This window comes from Barbus barbus (genome assembly GCF_936440315.1).
Source record: "Barbus barbus genome assembly, chromosome: 18".
In the NCBI taxonomy this organism is placed as follows: Eukaryota; Metazoa; Chordata; class Actinopteri; order Cypriniformes; family Cyprinidae; genus Barbus; species Barbus barbus.
In genome coordinates, this window is record NC_136746.1 from 19,074,691 (window position 1) to 19,091,359 (window position 16,669).

At 35.3% G+C, this 16,669-nt stretch overlaps 2 protein-coding genes across 2 annotated transcripts; one reads left to right on the top strand and one right to left on the bottom strand.

The window, feature by feature from the left end:
* Positions 1 to 1,956: 1,956 nt before the first annotated feature.
* Positions 1,957 to 7,250, top strand: LOC306884481 (CUE domain-containing protein 2-like). Its single transcript, XM_079440374.1, has 9 exons — positions 1,957 to 2,126; positions 2,722 to 2,796; positions 2,885 to 3,028; positions 3,148 to 3,209; positions 3,348 to 3,472; positions 5,153 to 5,323; positions 5,784 to 5,848; positions 5,960 to 6,020; positions 6,116 to 7,250. Exons 2-9 carry the CDS (start codon positions 2,723 to 2,725, stop codon positions 6,260 to 6,262), a joined length of 849 nt encoding a protein of 282 aa, XP_079296500.1. The 5' UTR covers positions 1,957 to 2,126; position 2,722; the 3' UTR covers positions 6,263 to 7,250.
* Positions 7,251 to 8,227: 977 nt separating this feature from the next.
* On the bottom strand, positions 8,228 to 16,669 carry LOC306884763 (hypoxia-inducible factor 1-alpha inhibitor-like). Its single transcript, XM_079440948.1, has 8 exons — positions 16,310 to 16,669; positions 14,619 to 14,869; positions 13,872 to 14,020; positions 13,554 to 13,699; positions 12,482 to 12,588; positions 10,630 to 10,693; positions 10,434 to 10,544; positions 8,228 to 9,645 (listed from the first exon to the last, which is right to left on the bottom strand). Exons 1-8 carry the CDS (start codon positions 16,490 to 16,492, stop codon positions 9,589 to 9,591), a joined length of 1,068 nt encoding a protein of 355 aa, XP_079297074.1. The 5' UTR covers positions 16,493 to 16,669; the 3' UTR covers positions 8,228 to 9,588.

Below are 16,669 nucleotides of genomic sequence, written 5' to 3' on the forward strand. Positions count from 1 at the left end.
CAGCCACCTAGTGTTCAAACCGTGACTCTGACCAAACATTTTCAATATATATCACAATTTAGCCCACAGACTAAAATAAAAACACCGTAGCATCTTTTCCATAGCTGCTGGGTAAAAGTAGACCACAATTAAACTAGGTAGATTTTAAATGAGACATTAACCTTTAACAAATCTTCTTTACAGGTCAGTAAATATTTCAAATACAAGTTGTATTATTTTCTATATTTCAACTATTCATTTATTACAATTTCATGGTATGTTATATATACATTTTTCCTGTTTTATGAAATGCCATTGTGACAACTTACCCCATTTATAGTGACAATTAGCCTCTCCACACTTACAATAAATAAGAGCCACAGATATCTTCACTTGACTTCCCTTAACCCAGTAAAAAACACAAATGTATACTGCTTTAATGCACCTCTAGAATATGTAACCAACATTATGATCTTACCCTATAGCCTTATGTCCTATGAATAAGTCATATGCATTTATAATTAAGAATGCATATTATCTAATACACAATAAAAGCTAGCTACCTTCCATCCAATTAGGCTGTGTTGTTAGTCAACTTCATTAACAAGTCTAGTATTAATGAACACACTGCTATATTCTTGATATATATCAGCTGTGTATATAAAGAAAAGGGAAGTTTTTTTTTCTTGCATTCAGTTTGTAAGACAGTTCTACATGCCACTGACCCAAGAGGGTTAAATAGAGTCTAGCCAACATGAGACTAGACTCATTATCAGCCTCATGTACTGGATTTCCCGTACTAATAATGAAACAGTGCTGTTGGATAAAACACACACGCGTGATGAAGCATTAATTATGCAGCGCTAAACATCTATGAAACCAATTTGTAATCAGGAGGCGTGACAGCATACACTAGTGTAATAACACTGGAGCTCTCTTTACCCCTTATATGTGCGCTAACAGATGCTGACGTGTGTGCGGAAGGGCTTTATAATAGATCAGTAAAACACCACAGACACCAGCTATTAGAGACAGATCAATAACGGGCACATAAGTAGCAGTCCTTTGCTAGATCAAACTGAACAGAAAACAACTGCGTTTTACAGGTAAAGTAACTAGTTCAGTGTATTATTTGCACAAATTTCTCAGTTCACATAACAGCCTCTCATTCTCAAGTGAGAAACATTTAGGATTTTGGCCTAAAGAGGTCAAAACAGGTCAAAATAATAAATTATTATTATAGTAGCAGTTATTTATGCCAGCAATAAAAACAAAAGTAAATAAAAATATACTATTTATAATAGTTTATGCACAATAATGATCATGACAATAATATAATTATTACTATTATTATAGTGGTAGTTATGGTAGCTAAAATAAAAATGGGTGTGTATCTGTAAATAAAATATAATGTATAGGTTTTGTATTATGTATTTTGTTTATATAAAATATTATTTTCATATTAGTTATATAAAAAATTTAGGATGTTTTATCATTATTATTAGGCCTATTATTACATAAAATAGGCTATGCATCAAATATATTTTATTTACATTTGTTTTTATTGCTATAGTCCATTTTTAAAGGGACAAATGTAGAAATAAAACAATGAAACTTTGTTCTCTGACACTTAAAATATTGTTCAATCTCTACTTGCAATTAGTTGACTTTAAAAATGGTTTGCTATGGGTGACTTACGTTAGTCTTTGTTCGTGAATGAGAAGATGACATAAAACAAACAAACTATAACTCAGAAATTATAGCAATCATAATCAAGCACAATCAACTACAGAAGCTCAAAACAAGACATGTAATGCATCATTAGGTAGAGTAACATTAAACATTTGAACTCCAAGCGTAAATCTGCACTATGGCACAGCTCTATACACTGACTGCTAAATAAACCGTATAACCGACAGCAGAATAGTTTGCTCGGCTCTGTAAATGCAATCAAAACAGTGACACGAGGGTGTGTTTACATTAAAGCGGACGTGACGTCAAAGGTTTTGAACCTCAGCGACCGCGCGCAGTGCTAATGAATTAGCTAAACATTTTAAGCTTTATTGCCAGCTTGCCAACACAAGTTATCAGTTTTCACGAGCTGTTTTTTCCTTTGTATTCTTTTAGCTGTGCGATTTGATCCAAAGGTGAGACGAACATCCTTGAAGGCCTTTGCGCATGGACTATGCTAGTTAGCCATCGGCTACCATACTGAGCACATAAACAAACCTTGATATCGGTATCAGATGCTTCTATTTGACAGCGGATGAATGCATATCATTTGTGCACCGTGTTTCTAAAATGTTAACCATAAGATTGGTTGTGCACTTGTATGATTATACACCAAAACATTTTGTAGATATCGCGTGCAAATGTTGCCGTTTTTCAAACATGTTTTCCAACAGATTAAATAATTTGTGAATTAAAAAAAAAAGAAATGGTGCATTCAATCTGCATCCACGTCGAAGCACGCAAATCTATATGCTTTTGGACTATTTAAGCCTTGCATAATAAAGTAGTTTGTTCCAACTTTTTGCAAGATTCGAACCAAAATTGTGCAGATGCTTGTTTGTGTAACCTTCAATTACTCACATATTGAACTCAATCTCCAACACGCTGCCACAGTAATGTAGTGATTGTTTTCCGCAGCACACCAGCCTTAAAGCTTCACATATAGTTCTCTAACAAATTGTCATTGCTTCTTTGTTCTCTCTTCTTCTTTTCGATTCGACTTCATGTAAGGATGGATCTTCAAAAAATAATCCACGACGCGCTGTACGACTTCATTTTGTCATACATTCCTCATGCGGATCTGAGGTGAGGGCGTGTCACGTCATACCTTTAATTAAAGTTATATTTTTCTCCTCAATCATTAAACTATACCAATGACATGTTTTTTTATTAGTACTCTAGATGAGGTGATTTTGTCCTACATCACTGGGGTGCTAGAGGATTTGGGATCTCAAGAAAGTGTAGAGGAAAACTTTGATGTAGAGGTGTTTGTTGAAATGTTGGAGGCATACATTCCTGGTTTTTCAGATATTGACAGGTAACTGTGGACAGATGTCTTGAAAGATTATTCCTACTTAGGTTTACAATTATTTTGTATTTAAAAAAATGTGCAATATCATGCATTTTTGACTGCTGGTAACTTTTTTTTTCTTATAGTGTCAAAGTTTGTGAGATGATGTTTAATCTGGCATCAAAGTTGGCCTCAGCCCGAGACACGGGTAATTTTCTTTTCATAGCAGATGTTGCATTTTTTTAAACTATATATTATATTAGATACATTCAGTTTTGTCGTAAAAAGCAGATCAAACAAAAAGCCACTCAACCACTCTGAAATGTGATTCGTGTCTGTGTTTAAGAATCTGGAGAGATGAAAATAGAGGAAGGTACATTTTCCCCCTCAGAAAGCTCTTCTTTAGGCCTTGGAGGTTCAAGAGAACAGACACACAACCTCACATTACAAGCAGAGGGAGCCACAGCTCAGGTAATGGGCCTTTCAAGCACATGTACAATGTACAGGTCCTTCTCAAAAAATTAGCATATTGTGATAAAGTTCATTATTTTCTGTAATGTACTGATAAACATTAGACTTTCATATATTTTAGATTCATTACACACAACTGAAGTAGTTCAAGCCTTTTATTGTTTTAATATTGATGATTTTGGCATACAGCTCATGAAAACCCAAAATTCCTATCTCAAAAAATTAGCATATCATGAAAAGGTTCTCTAAACGAGCTATTAACCTAATCATCTGAATCAACTAATTAACTCTAAACACCTGCAAAAGATTCCTGAGGCTTTTAAAAACTCCCAGCCTGGTTCATTACTCAAAACCGCAATCATGGGTAAGACTGCCGACCTGACTGCTGTCCAGAAGGCCATCATTGACACCCTCAAGCAAGAGGGTAAGACACAGAAAGAAATTTCTGAACGAATAGGCTGTTCCCAGAGTGCTGTATCAAGGCACCTCAGTGGGAAGTCTGTGGGAAGGAAAAAGTGTGGCAGAAAACGCAGCACAACGAGAAGAGGTGACCAGACCCTGAGGAAGATTGTGGAGAAGGACCGATTCCAGACCTTGGGGGACCTGCGGAAGCAGTGGACTGAGTCTGGAGTAGAAACATTCAGAGCCACCGTGTACAGGCGTGTGCAGGAAATGGGCTACAGGTGCCGCATTCCCCAGGTCAAGCCACTTTTGAACCAGAAACAGCGGCAGAAGCGCCTGACCTGGGCTACAGAGAAGCAGCACTGGACTGTTGCTCAGTGGTCCAAAGTACTTTTTTCGAATGAAAGCAAATTTTGCATGTCATTCGGAAATCAAGGTGTCAGAGTCTGGAGGAAGACTGGGGAGAGGGAAATGCCAAAATGCCTGAAGTCCAGTGTCAAGTACCCACAGTCAGTGATGCTGGTGTTGGTCCACTGTGTTTTATCAAGGGCAGGGTCAATGCAGCTAGCTATCAGGAGATTTTGGAGCACTTCATGCTTCCATCTGCTGAAAAGCTTTATGGAGATGAAGATTTCATTTTTCAGCACGACCTGGCACCTGCTCACAGTGCCAAAACCACTGGTAAATGGTTTACTGACCATGGTATTACTGTGCTCAATTGGCCTGCCAACTCTCCTGACCTGAACCCCATAGAGAATCTGTGGGATATTGTGAAGAGAAAGTTGAGAGACGCAAGACCCAACACTCTGGATGAGCTTAAGGCCGCTATCGAAGCATCCTGGGCCTCCATAACACCTCAGCAGTGTCACAGGCTGATTGCCTCCATGCCACGCCGCATTGAAGCAGTCATTTCTGCAAAAGGATTCCCGACAAAGTATTGAGTGCATAACTGAACATAATTATTTGAAGGTTGACTTTTTTTTGTATTAAAAACACTTTTCTTTTATTGGTCGGATGAAATATGCTAATTTTTTGAGATATGAATTTTGGGTTTTCATGAGCTGTATGCCAAAATCATCAATATTAAAACAATAAAAGGCTTGAACTACTTCAGTTGTGTGTAATGAATCTAAAATATATGAAAGTCTAATGTTTATCAGTACATTACAGAAAATAATGAACTTTATCACAATATGCTAATTTTTTGAGAAGGACCTGTATACCAGATGCTGGCAAGCTGGTTTGCAAATGAATATGTATTTGGGACTGTGTTTTCAGGTTAGTGAATTATCATGGGACACACAGGAGCAACATCTTCTTGAGATGTTTCCTAAATGCAGTGTGACTGAGACCAGAAGTGCGTTGTCTATTGCTAAAGGAGACATGGAGGAAGCTGTTCGTCTCATTATTGAGGGAGATGTCCAGCTTAAGTGCCCGATGTCTCTCAACGTAAGTTAATTTGTAGCTCCTTTCACTAAAGTAGTTTTATTTCATAAAACTTAATTATAGATAAAATGATCTATGATTAGGGTTTTTGCCTATTATTTCTTGTTATGCAAGATTAATGGTTTTTATATTTGAAAGATATTCAGTTCATTGTTGATAAAACTATTAAAAATAACCTTTGTTAATTGAAATTAAGCTAAAATAAAATATTAGATGGAAAAACAAATTTAAAGGAAAATGAAAAATGTTTAGTCGTATATTTGTCAAAAACAAAAAAAATGTTGAAGTAAAAAATAAATAAATTGAAGCTAAAAAGAAAAAATGAAAGTATTATAACTAACTAAAATCGCAATAAAAACTGATAATATAAAAATAAAAGGATACTCAAAATATTTAAATACTATAGCAGTATATAGATAATAGTAAAAATAACACTGATGCCTTAAAAATTATATATTTTCAGACAAGCCAAGGGAAGACTGTTTCTGCTGAAGTTGATCAGAAACTTAAAGCAAGCATTTTAGAAAAGTGAGTTGTTTACCTTGATCTCAAATTCTTTTAAACTATTTCACAAACTTGTTATATTGGATGTCACTGCAAGTTGCAAAAAATGTCTAATCAAATGTTTGGACCCCGCAGGTACATGCTAGTTGATAGTGAAGAAGACAAGAAAGTGCACAGACCAGTCACTCCAAAAGATGTACGTTTTTCAGTAATTGCATTGTATAACATCAATGAATTATGTGGATATTAATTCCTGGATATTAATATTAATTCCTGTATGGTCATCTGCAGGCTCCTAAGAAACTGGTGCGCTATCACGGCAGTCAGGTGGTCACCACAAAGGGAGAGCGCTACCATCTAGTCAAGAAAGAAGAACCGGATGACATGAAGAAGACTTACGTTAGTCTCAAACCAGCACGCAAATATCGCTTTCATTGATGAAAGGCATCTTGTTGATGGACCATTCAAAGTCAACCCTTTGTTTTTTGATATTTGTGTCTGGTTATCTGACTGGAAACAACTGATTTAGTTTTTATTTAATTGTATCTCGGTCCAAATGTGTGTCCATTTACATACATGGTGCTGGAGGTTTTGTTTCTTTGGAGTTTTGATGTTTGAGTTCATTTGCTGTGTAATCTCCCAGCAGGTCTCTTTTTTCGAGCCCTCATACGTTACTGTATTTATTTTTTAACTACTTTTTTACTAAAACCATAAGCTATACCTAAAATCATAGTGTTTACATTTGACTGTTTTCTTTAAGCCAAACCCTATTTTACAGATAATTTTACTGAAAGTCATTGAAATGTTCCACTAAGTGGTTGTTTTGTTATAAAATCAACCAATTTAGCTCGTTTTCGGTGGCAGGAAAGAGTTGAACATCAGTGTTTGTATTTTGCACTCTGTGTTTATTTTAATATACAGAAATAAAAAAGACTCCATATATGTTCCTACAGAGACTAAAGAATAGCAGGGTCTGTGTGACAGTTGATTTTAGTTGCAGTTCACAAACAAGGTCTGCCTATTAATTTGGGATTCAGCACCTCATATACACTGGACAAGCTTTGGATAGACCAAACCTTCATCTGCATATTAGCTAGAGTTAGTTTGTCTATATTGTGTAGTTGCTTTGCATAGTTTTAGTAATGGATGTGCTTTGTGTTCACCATTACCAATTGTATCGTCATATCCATATTACACCAGTATATGAGATGTGTTTGTGTTTGATGTACTCCGTTTACATGTAAACCATATTGTCTTTGGCATAGAATTACAGTATCAGCTGTCAACATTACCAGTCACCTCCACCCAGATCCACCATGGCCCTGAAACTGAAGTACAGTGATTAGATTAAAATATATTTACATTATTTTTCAAGGACTGATTTTACTGTTTTTGAGAGTAACCAGTAAAGAATTAATGTTTTATGAATGCTGTGTCTTTCCTCAGTTGTCTACTTGAAATACTTTTAAAACTGGTTTGAATATGGATTTTCCTACCTTTAAGAACACAAAGAGCATGAGGTTGTGTTTAAAGGTGACATATGAAAATCTTATGTAACTTAGCCGACTGTTTATGTAACTTGTGTTTTTGGTAGTTTAAGCACAATAAGACATGAAAGAGAACTTTTATACTCAGTTTAGTACTCACATGCAGTGTGACAGCCGCTTCTGTGTGCGTGCTTCAGATGTGTGCTCTCAGAAAACTATATATAAACTAATATGGTTTAAAACGCATGATTTCAGCGCGATAGACATGATAATCGAAAGATGTTTTTTTAGCAGAGAATCTGAGGAACCAGCTGGAAAGGCAGTTGTATTCTGGAAAACGGGATGGGGAGCAGCAGCTCATTTCCATTTAAAGATACATGCACGAAAACAGCGTGTTTCTGCTTCCACTCAGAATAGGCATTTTCAGTAGTTATAATGAATGATCTATGGGGTAGTTTGAGCTGGAACTTCAGACTTTCTGGGGACACCTGAGACTTATATATTGTAAAAAAAAAAAAAAAAAAGGGGCATAATAGGTATCCTTTAAAGAATAAATAAATTTTAGTGTGGAGGAACATCTAAATTTGATCAAGGTGAGAAAAGAAAAATGAAAGATTTTGTTTTAATTTAAAGACTTCAAGAACAGATGTAAACCACTTTGAGCCACTCAGAAATCAGTGCGGAGAACTACAGAAGTCAAAAGATCATGCAGATAGCCTTTGAACTAACATGTTTTGTTCTCTTATACTTTTACACAACATAGTTCATGATCTAAAGCATGTTAAGCAATGCTAAAACCTGTTAAATAATCCAATAGACAAAAGGCATGTCTGTGAAAGGCCAAACACTTCAAAATATCTTGTCAGAATTTAAAATTTTTGTAAGAATTTGAAACGCTTGTAACAAGACAAAATTTCCCTAGTTATCATTTATTTTGTGTCTGTGATGATAGGCATGATAGATGACTACTATTATTGTTGGTACACTGTTTGACATTTTGGCAAAAATATAAAATCAGCTGAAGTCCAAGATATACCAATAGGTTTACAGTATGTAATGAAGAAAACTTCAATTTAAAAAATTTAAGTGACCATTTGTTTGCTTTCTTCCCTGAACAAAAGTGACAGTGAAGATATTTATAATGTTACAAAAGATTATTCTTTCAAATGGATGCTTTTGAGCTTTCTATTCAAATAATCCTGAAGAAAAATAAATTGTATCAAGGTTTTGAAATATTACAGAAACAATCAAATAAATTTAGCCTCGGCTAACTTCTTAAAAAAAGTTTTTTTTATGACCCCAAACTAGTGTAGAAAATCTCAATTTCAGCTTTTAGCACACACATTTTAACAAAAAAAATTAATTAAAAAGATTTTTAAAAAAGTTGCAATTAAAAAAAAAAAAACATTCAAAATCTTTTATTTCTTTTCAATTCATGTAGACAGCTAACACTTGGCAAGTGTAGTTTGTTCGGAATTACAATCCTTACAGAAATGGTACCATATAAATGTTGCACTGTAAAATATAACACCAAGAGACTAAAAACATTTGCCTTATTGTACAGCTCAAAAAAAATAGAAAGAAAAAAATTATTACAAATGCATATAGACTAACACAAATTTAAATTCAGCGAGTCGCCTACAGAAGGATAAGAAATCCTTTCTGTTTTAAAACATTGTAGCTGACCATTGTATTCTGCATTACCTCTATCCTAACAGTAACACTGTTAACCCATGAGATCAAATTCAAAAGCAAACACAAAATATTGAATTATGATAGTATCAACAGTTTAAAACCATCAATGAGTTGATGGTAGGCTGTAAATAGTTGTAAATCATCCTCCTCTGTAGATATGCTCGGGGCACTCTGCCAGGTTTACTGCGTGGACTCTGAACCACAGGAGCTTAATCATGACATATGGCACCTTCTTTGTCCCAACATGGGACAAAACCTGACAACAGGCGCTCTGGGTGGTGTAAAAGTGCTTTACAGGCTCTGCATTCGTCTATTTTTTAGCACGTAATGCTGCACACATATGAACTAAAGGACTTTTTTAAGGAGAGATCAACTCAAGATTCCTCACCAGTGGTTTTCTCCTTACACCAACATAGAACTAGGTATAATGGGTCCAGTAAATAAAAGCAGACAAAAGGCAAAAGTCTTTATACTGCCAAAATACTGGCATTTCAACAGTCTGAATGTACACATAGTCATATCCACACATACATATAAACAGACCGTCTTAGCAGCACCCTAAAGAGTGTTCAGCTCAGGCCATTAACTCAGTCCATGATCATATCTGCCTTTGATCATCATGTTCAGCAATGGACCAACCTGTGAAAAACAGACAACAATCACTATAAAATGTATTCTTTCAGGGTTTATGCAGCTTTTATAGCTAAATTAAAGACTTTTTAAGACCAAGTAAAGAAAATTCAAGGAATAAGTTGAAGGGAACACAAAATGTTATTATGCTTTGTTCATAAAAATGTCTCCGGAGAAAACTTTGTGTTGTATTAACAACACTGCAAAGTCTGAATAATAGAACTCCCAACTGATTTCCTATAGTTTTTAATTTATTAATCCCCCAAAAAAAAACTGCTTTAATACATCAGCTCCCAAGAACTAGAATATGGAAATAACTACTTATATTTTCTGTTCAAACTGCAAAAAACTGATGTTCTTTGTTAGTATTTTTGTTTTGTTTTCCAGTGCAAATGTCTAAAGATTCTAAAATCAAGATATATTTCCTTGAGAAGCAAAATGACTAAAGTTTTTTGTGAAATTGGTAATGACTATGAATTTAAGACTTTTTGCTCTGATTTAAGAAATTTTCAAGGCCTTTATACGTGAAAGGGCAAATTAGGATGTATTAAGACCCACCAATACAAAACGATTAAAAAGTAGTAGAAAGAGGAAAAAGGTTATTCATTTTTGCTCTAGTCACAGTCAAATGTAGGCATGCACAATTTTATTCAGGTTTAAAGCAGGTTAGCCACAAATATACTTGTAATTAGGTTATTGTCAAGGTCAAAATACACAGGGAATTCCTTAATGCATTATTCATATCTGAGGACCTAAAAACGGAAAAGGCTTTGATGGACTGTTCTACTTCTCTGTACCTCATGCGGGTCCCCCAAGGCCTCTCCCAACATCTTCTCTATGTTCCTCATTATGGCCACCTTCTGATGAGCTTTCAAAGGGTACTCTATCCTCTTTGGAGTGGGTGCCCCCTGGAAATATTTTGTACAATCCTGGTTGATTTGTGCAAACATGTATCATGTTTATAGTGGATGAGTTGATGCTGCAAAAGCATACCTTGTACCAGAAGTTTACTGTGAAGGTCACTCCTCCATTTAACAGGGACTCAATGTGATGCCACCTTTATAGAGTAAAAAATACAAACATTTATCATTTAAGATAATTTCATAAACCTATACAGTATTATGCAAACATTTAGGGTCACTAATTATTGATTTCTTTAAGAAATTAATACTTTTATTCAGAAAGAACACTTTAAACTTGTCAAATGTGACATTAAAGGCTTTTAAATTGTTGCATAAAATTTCAATTCCAAATAAAATCTGTTATTTTTTAACTTTCTACTCATCAAATAATACTGAAAAAAAAAACATTTCACATTTCCACAAAAAACTGAATAACAATAATAAATGTTTCTTGAGCACCAAATCAGCTTATTATAATGGTTTCTGAAAGCTCATGTGAGACTGAAGACTGGAGTAATGGCTGCTGATATAATATTATTAAAAAAACATTTGTTTTAAATACTTAAAATATTTCACAGAATTTATGTTTTACTGTATTTTAACATCAAATGAATGCAGCCTTATTGAGCATAAGACATCTTTCAAAACATCTAAAAAAATAAAATAAAATAGACCCAAACCTTTAAGAGTATAAAAACATATTTTATGAATTTTAATAATTGACTTTAAATATGTGTTCACTCAGTTTAGGATTGCTTTAAAATGTCTAATTCAGACACAAATGCATTTAGAACTAAATATTTTTAAACTATTCTAAAATGAACGAACACAAAAAAATCTTCCATAAAGCTTTTATATATGATAACATTCAATCGGTATTTATGACAAACAATTTAGATAAGAGCACCATGCAGGAAAGTTCAACTGAAAAACAGTTATCCCACCCTGGACATTCCTTCCACACCTGTCACTATGACTGCTCTCTTAATATAGTCACTTGTGCAAAGCACATGATGTGCACTTACACATATAGGCTAAACTGCACTTTCAAACAGCTAATGAAATCCTGTTTGTAAAGTTTTTAGAGACTTGAACAATTACAGATCAGTAAGCTTAATTTTTGAATGATTTCAAAAACATATACAGCATGATGCCCCTGTGCACCACTCTTAGTCCATGTGCCGGATTAGAGTTCAGATATTCATACAAATAAACTGAGAACATTTGGAAAAATAGTACACTTTTTGTGTTTGCTCTCTAATTCAAACTGTGCTATTCTGTGACACTAGGTTAAAAGAAGAGGAGAGATGTTCACACTCAGGCAGCCATGAGGAAAAAGTATGGACTGTAGAATTACACAGCTGGTTGGCATCATTTTGCCCTCCAGTGACTAGGGGAAGCAAGGAGTTGGAAGAGGAAGCCGTCATGGCTGAGTCACTCTCACAGGCTTGAAACTAAGTCAGCAGCCCATGGAAGCGGAGAGGCAGAGGCCTGCCGAATGAGGCACGCAACAGAGAGAGAGCCGACACTAGCTGGGTCACTTCAGGTCTACACTTCACTGACTGATATCTTCAAGCTGTTTAAACATAAACTGGGAAAGATTTGTAAAACTAAACCACATTTATTAATTTACAAATGTGTATGTATGTATGTGAAATCAAACAAATGCTCTCTCAATTAATTTATTGCTTTAAAATAAAAAGTCACGTGAACTGAAGAGTACTTCTGCACTACTGAACAGAATTACTAAAATATTCCTAACAGGTTTTCCTAAGCACTTCTCCCATCTGCCATTGGCTGATCAAACAGATAGTTCTGCCTCAAACTCCACATTTGATGCAGACTGGCTGAATTACACACTTCATCTTAAAGTAATCATTGTGATCCATCTTTTCTGTGTATTTTACTTTTCTGTGTATTCTGTGTATTTGAAGCAATCTTACCAGTACACTGGGATGTATAAGACATCACCTGGTCCCACAACAGCCTCATATCCAACAGCATTTTTGAAATTAGGAAACTTGTCATAATCTGGATTCTCAAAATCAACCTATTAATGCAAAATAAAATGTAAAAAAAACTTGAAGTACATTTTATCATTACAGTCTTAAAGAGTCTGAAAACAAAGATGTTTAGTCAGTGGTTCTCAAACTTTTTATACCAAGAACAAACTTTTTTCACATTCAATCGAAAATACAATCCATTTCAGTGTACGGAGAAGGATTGCAGATTAAATGTGACCCTGGGCCACAAAACCAGTCTGGAGTCTCTGGAGTATATGTGTAGCAATAGTTTAAAATACATTGTATGGGTCAAAGTTATTGATTTATCTTTAATGCCAAAAATCATTAGGATATTAAGTAAAGATCATGTTCCATGAATAAATTTAGTAAATTTCCAACTGTAAATATATCAAAACTTAATTTTTGATTAGTAATATGCATTGCTAAGAACTTCATTTGGAAAACTTTAAAAGCGATTTTTTTGCACCCTCAGATTCCAGATAGTTGTATCTCGGCCAAATATTGTCCTATCCTAACAAACCATACATCAATGGAAAGTTTATTTATTCAGCTTTCAGATGATGAAAAATTGATGGTCCAGGGTCACAAATATTTGTGAAATGTTCTGTGCTACCTTCAAACCTGTAAAATAGGACCTGGTATAAATCAACACAAGTTTCAACATATCTTGGCATGTCATTCACCGCCATCATTTTGCCACACTGATGGTCATAACCATGGCAAATGAGTGGGAAAAGTCACGTGACTAAAACAGATTAATGTAATATTTTATATTCTCAACATTTGTTTGCATGCTGTATTGCTCAAGTACAATGTAGACTATGCAACAGTCACACAATATTGCACAACATAACAATATTACCTAAAATATATAACACAATATTGAACAAATTTTTAAATGTATATTTTTTTAGACTGTAAACTTCTGGGGTAATGTCACATACCAATATTTGAGAACCACTAGAACAGAGTGTTATCAAACATATAATACCTGACTCTGTCTGTCACATGGATGATGAACTGGGTAAGGATAGAGGCAGTCAAACTGATCCGGAGGAAAGAGGATGCATCTCTTATGTCCTTTGATTTGTGCAAAGAAATTCTGCTGCTCATCATAGTGTGCTGGTGTCACATTGCCTGATGTGACATTTTGAGTGGATAAACAAACACAAAAAATGAAACGATGGTTACTGCAACAACTCACCATGACAACAAAGGACAATTTTCAAGAGGGGGAAGCCAATCAAAATTTTATTTTAACTAATAATGCCAATAATATGGATAAAATTAAGGTGCACTGAAACTGTACCTTCCATGCCTATGAGCAGCAAATTTGAGGTCAGCGGCCCCCAATTTCGTTTAGCTTGCTGTTTGTTAATCCAGTTCCAATTGAATCCAAGGAAATCCACCACGATTTTTCGGCCTACTGTATCATTCAGAGTTTGTTGCAAGTACACTCTACAAATTAAACAGCAATGTCATTTCACATTAAATAAATTTAATTAAATATAAAAGTTACTTTAAAATGCAATTCTACCTCGCAGAATTTTCATATATTAAGTAAATATATTTGAATTTGCTTAATATTTATTTATTAAGTTAAAGAGTTAAAGGTCTGGAACCAGAAAAAGATGGTTGTAAATGATACAGCGATAATGCCACCAAAGCAGAGTATCAAAAGGTCAGATGTGGCCTGGACATCAGCTGGCAGAATTAACTACTTAGTCATACACTGGAGCGATTTTATTTCCTGGATTGGATTTCACGCATCTCAACACTTTTCCACTGCACATCTACTGTTCATGTCAATATAAACACCTCACAACTTTATGGTCAAGGTAAAATTTAAACATACACTGTACACAAATGTACAATTATTTGATACTGAAAGGGTGTTCTAACTGTGAAAGGAAAAAAGACAGAGAGCAGCCATCTTTGTTTAATGGCAAACCAGAGTCATGAATCAATATGCCTTCACTTTTTAAGTTAAAAAAAAAAATCACCTCAGCCAGCAGTTTTAAACATGGCTACATTAATGCAAATCAAACTGGCATACCTTTCTTTTCCACTTTGTTCCTCTGTCTGATGCATCTTGTCCACAAACTCAGAAAATTTCATCTCTATTCGATGAGATTTGGGCACAAAGTCCTGAAAGTTTGTCATCTTCTTCTCATCATAATACAAGAATTTGTGATTGTCTGCTATGTAAACAGAGAAGTCCCCATATCCAATGTTCTCTTGCAAGTAGGGTATGTCCCATTTTAGAGCTGGATATACTAAACTGGTATCTGTTAATACAACAGGCTCCTACAAAAGAAAAAAAGTCAAATTAACTATTTAGGAGATTAATATTAGTCACACATAATTGCTTTTAAAACACCAGATTAGTGCAGTGCTATTCTGGCTGGGTCATCTGAAGTTTCGCTTCATTATTATGTAAGCACAGTCACCTTTAACTGTACTGTATATTTCCTGTAGCACCAAACACACTTCCACACTCATGTTTGCATTCAAATGCATATATTTTGGCTAGAGCTTAAATATTAAACTGAACCGCTAAAAATACGGTCCGAGTCGTGCAGAGACCCCGCCAAGGCTCGGCGTTTATTTGACACAGAATTATTCTGACGCTGTAGCATGAAAAAAAAAAAGTGACAAGTGCTACGTGACTAGAAGAACGTACACTGTTCCAGCACGCGCACGGGCAGACTGCTCTCGCGCTCCGCTGCAGATACACTAGACGACCGCTACAGGAACATACCGCCATGCAGCGACACAGACTTTTAATGTAAATCACTATAATATGCATGATATTAAATATTTTTAAATAATAATTATTGAATAACTTAAAATTTGACTATGCGTCAGAAGTGTTCTGAGATATATATATATATATATATGAACACATTCAATTAAAAACAATACTTTTTATTAATTAATTCTAAAAGAATTAAAACGCACGGACTCGTGAACAGCTAGGATAGTCCCCTGCCACTGTTTGACAGCCGTCAACACAATGAACAACGTGCTTCGACTGATTATAAGCCATTACTGCAGGAGTTGTTGTTGTTTTTTTACACTGTTGTTTTTTTACACACGTACCTTACATTGCAAAGCTTTAATTATACTTTCATTTATATGATTTTTTACTACTTTTCCTTTCTGTTTGGTGCAGGAACCCCTCCCTAGGTCATATAAAAACACTGTGACTGTTTATACTTCTAATCTATAGTTAAAACATAGGAATAAATGTTATAAATAATGTTATACAATCTAGTTAGAATGCTAAACGGCTTTAGGAAATGCACTTGCACTTACGTACATTTACATTTAGGATATCTTACTGCAATAGTATATTGTAAACTTCTCACTTTATGCAGAAATTACACTTAACGACCCCTTTTCAGTATTTAAATCATTACTTAACATGGCGTTACAAAACCATCTAAGGTTATGCTGTAACTGAGGAATAAACGTAAAGTTATAACGTTAACAGATGATCAGATTTGTCCGCTTATTGGGATCGGACGTAACTTACTGAAGGATCTATCAAACACATGAAGGAGTTTCAGCTATAATTTCAGCACAGTCTAGTATTTTATGTTAGACAAAGGCGTTTATTTGCCTGCTGAGTTAGGTTAAATCGTCCTTTCATTTTAGTGCACCTTGCACCCATCCGATCGAGCCTCCACTCCTCCATCTGTCTGTCTCACTCTAATGCGATGCGAGATAAATCTGCCAAAGTACCTCGTTATTGATGAGGATCTCCGCACGCGGATCCGTATGAGATAGTCGCGGTATCTGTCGGGTTGGAAAAGTATATTGCCGAAGCTGAGATTCATTCCAGCCTGGGTCGCGTAGATCCGTGAAGACGGCGGCAGCTCCATCGGTCTCTGCTGGGTCCACTTCAGCCACGGTCGCGGCTGCCATGTCCTCTGAGTTTGCTACTTCACAATTAAGTCACACAAGGGTGAACGGCACAGAGTGGAGCAGCGAGAACCACTCCTGGCCTTTCACGCATCCCACAGAAACATGAACAGACGAGCGGAGCGGAGCGACCCGCAACACAAGCAGCGTGGAAACAGAAACACTGCCGATAACACCCAC